At 59.1% G+C, this 2848-nt stretch overlaps 1 protein-coding gene across 1 annotated transcript in view; it reads left to right on the forward strand.

Annotated features, from left to right (window-relative positions):
- Positions 1-1274, forward strand: part of LOC121341314 (speckle targeted PIP5K1A-regulated poly(A) polymerase-like) — an 11194-nt gene extending 9920 nt beyond the window's left edge. The window contains exon 8 of the mRNA XM_041414744.1: positions 691-1274. Within this exon, the coding sequence (XP_041270678.1) occupies positions 691-1274 (584 nt within the window). The remainder of the gene's footprint in view (positions 1-690) is intronic.
- Positions 1275-2848: the final 1574 nt, after the last annotated feature.

Below are 2848 nucleotides of genomic sequence, written 5' to 3' on the forward strand. Positions count from 1 at the left end.
TACCCAATGGGGGGGGGGGTCCCTAAATCTGGGAGGGTCTTCAAATCCATTGGGGGGGCCCAAATTTGAGGGGGGGGTCCTAAATCCAAGAGGGGCTCCAAACCAGGGGGCACAAGTCCCTTTGTGGGGGGTTCCTAAATTGGGGAGGGGCTCCAAGCCCACTGGGTTTTTGGGGTGGTTTTGGGGGGTTTCTAAGGTGTTTTCTGGGTGTTTTTGGGGCTGTTTCTGGGTGATTTGGGGGCGTTTTCTGGGTGATTTTGAAGGTGATTTTGGGGTTGTTTCTGGGTGGTTTTGGGGGGTGTTTCTGGGTGTTTTTTGGGGTGTTATTTGGGCTGTTTCTGGGTAGTTTGGGGGGTGTTTTTGGGGTTGTTTCTGGGTGATTTTGAGGGTGTTTTTGGGGTTGTTTCTGGGTGTTTTTAGGGGTGTTTTGGGGGTGATTTTGAGGGTGTTTTTGAGGTTGTTTCTGGGTGTTTTTAGGGGTGTTTTTGGGGTTGTTTCTGGGTGATTTTGAGGGTGTTTTTGGGTGTTTTTAGGGGTGTTTTTGGGGTTGTTTCTGGTTGTTTTTAGAGCACTTTCTGGCTGGTTTCGAGGCTCTTTCCTGCGTTATTTCTGCCTGATTTTTGGGGTGTCCTAACTATTTCCGGGGCTGTCTCCACCACAGCTCTCTGACCCCCCCCCCTCCCTTCCCAGCCTCCCTCCTGGCCGAGTTCTTCTCCTATTTCGGGACCCTGGATTTGGGGGGGCTCCTCCTGTCCCCCCTGGAGGGCCGAGCTCTGCCTCGCCCCCCACCCGAGAGCCTCGGGGGTCTCCGCCCGGGCCCCCTGACCCTTCAGGACCCCTTCGAGCTGAGCCACAACGTGGCGGCCAACGTCCCGGCGCGCACGGTGTCGCGATTCGTGCGCTGCTGTCGCGACGCCGCCCGGCTCTGTCGCGGCGCCGAGTTCCTGCAGAAATCGCGGCGGGGCCGCCCCTGGGGCGTGATGCGGCTGCTGCAGCCCGGGCCCGCCGCCAGCCCCGCCAGTCCGGCCGCTTCCCAAGGGAAATTCCTGATCCCGCTCCCGCTGAGACCCCCGGGGGGCCGCGGGGGGGTCCCGCAGAGCGAGGTGAGCGCGGCCGTGGGGTTCGTGCTCAGGGAGGTGCTGGGCTGCGGATGCGAGCCCGAGGGGGGCTGCGGGGACGCGGGGACGGCGGGGCAGCCGCCCCCGGGGGCCGAATATCACCGGGACGGAGCCCCCCGGGGGGGGCGGGCGGGGGGCGAGCTTTGTAAATCCTGAGGTTTTCCAGTAAAATCCGTTCTGCAGCGGCCGGGAGTGACTGGGGGGGAATTGGGGGAGAAAATGGAAAAATGGGATTTTATTGAGCAGGGACCGCTGGGGTCACTCACTGACCACTGGGGTCACTCACTGACCACTCAACACTGACCACTGACCACTGGGGTCACTCACTGACCCCACACCAGGCACTGACCACTGGGGTCACTCACTGCCCCCTCACCACTGACCACTGGGGTCATTCACTGACCCCACACCACTCACTGACCACTGACCACCTCAGTTACTCACTCACCGCTGGGGTCACTCACTGACCACTCAACACTGACCACTGACCACTGGGGTCACTCACTGACCCCACACCAGGCACTGACCACTCAACACTGACCGCTGGGGTCACTCACTGACCACTGGGGTCCCTCACTGGCCCCACACCAGGCACTGACCACTCAACACTGACCGCTGGGGTCACTCACTGACCACTCAACACTGACCACTGGGGTCACTCACTGACCACTCAACACTGACCACTGACCACTGGGGTCATTCACTGACCCCACACCTCTCACTGACCCCTGACCACCTCAGTTACTCACTCACCGCTGGGGTCACTCACTGACCACTCAACACTGACCACTGACCACTGGGGTCACTCACTGACCCCACACCAGGCACTGACCACTCAACACTGACCACTGGGGTCACTCACTGACCACTGGGATCACTCACTGACCACTGACCGCTGGGGTCACTCACTGACCACTCAACACTGACCGCTGGGGTCACTCACTGACCACTCAACACTGACCACTGGGGTCACTCACTGACCACTGGGATCACTCACTGACCACTGACCGCTGGGGTCACTCACTGACCACTCAACACTGACCACTGGGGTCATTCACTGACCCCACACCAGGCACTGACCACTGGGGTCACTCACTGACCACTCAACACTGACCACTGGAGCTGCTTATTGACCACCTGACCCCATCACTGACCACTCCACAGCATTTACTGATCACCTTTATTGGCCACCACACCATGCACTGACCCCCAAACCCTCTGCTGACCACTGGACACCCTTTAATGACCACTCCCTTCCCCTTACTGACCACTCCATGCAGTTCACTGACCACCAAACCTTGTGCTGGCCACTGGACACCTTTTATTGACCACTCCCTGACCACTCCACACCACGCACTGACCACCACACTATCTGCTGACCATTTGACACCCTTTATTGCCCACTCCCTTCCCCTTACTGACCATGCCATCCACTGACCACCACACCCTTTAATGCCCACTGGACACCCTTTATTGCCCACTCCCCTTTTTGACCATTTCACGCCACTCACTGACCACCACACCCTCTGCTGACCACTGAACACCCTTTAACACCCACCGGACACCCTTTATTGCCCACTCTCCCCTGGGGTCATTCACTGACCCCACACCAGGCACTGACCACTGGGGTCACTCACTGACCACTCAACACTGACCACTGGGGTCACTCACTGACCCCACACCAGGCACTGACCACTCAACACTGACCACTGGAGCTGCTTATTGACCAC

This window comes from Onychostruthus taczanowskii, unplaced genomic scaffold (genome assembly GCF_017590055.1).
Source record: "Onychostruthus taczanowskii isolate IOZ18803 unplaced genomic scaffold, ASM1759005v1 scaffold460, whole genome shotgun sequence".
Taxonomy (NCBI): Eukaryota; Metazoa; Chordata; class Aves; order Passeriformes; family Passeridae; genus Onychostruthus; species Onychostruthus taczanowskii.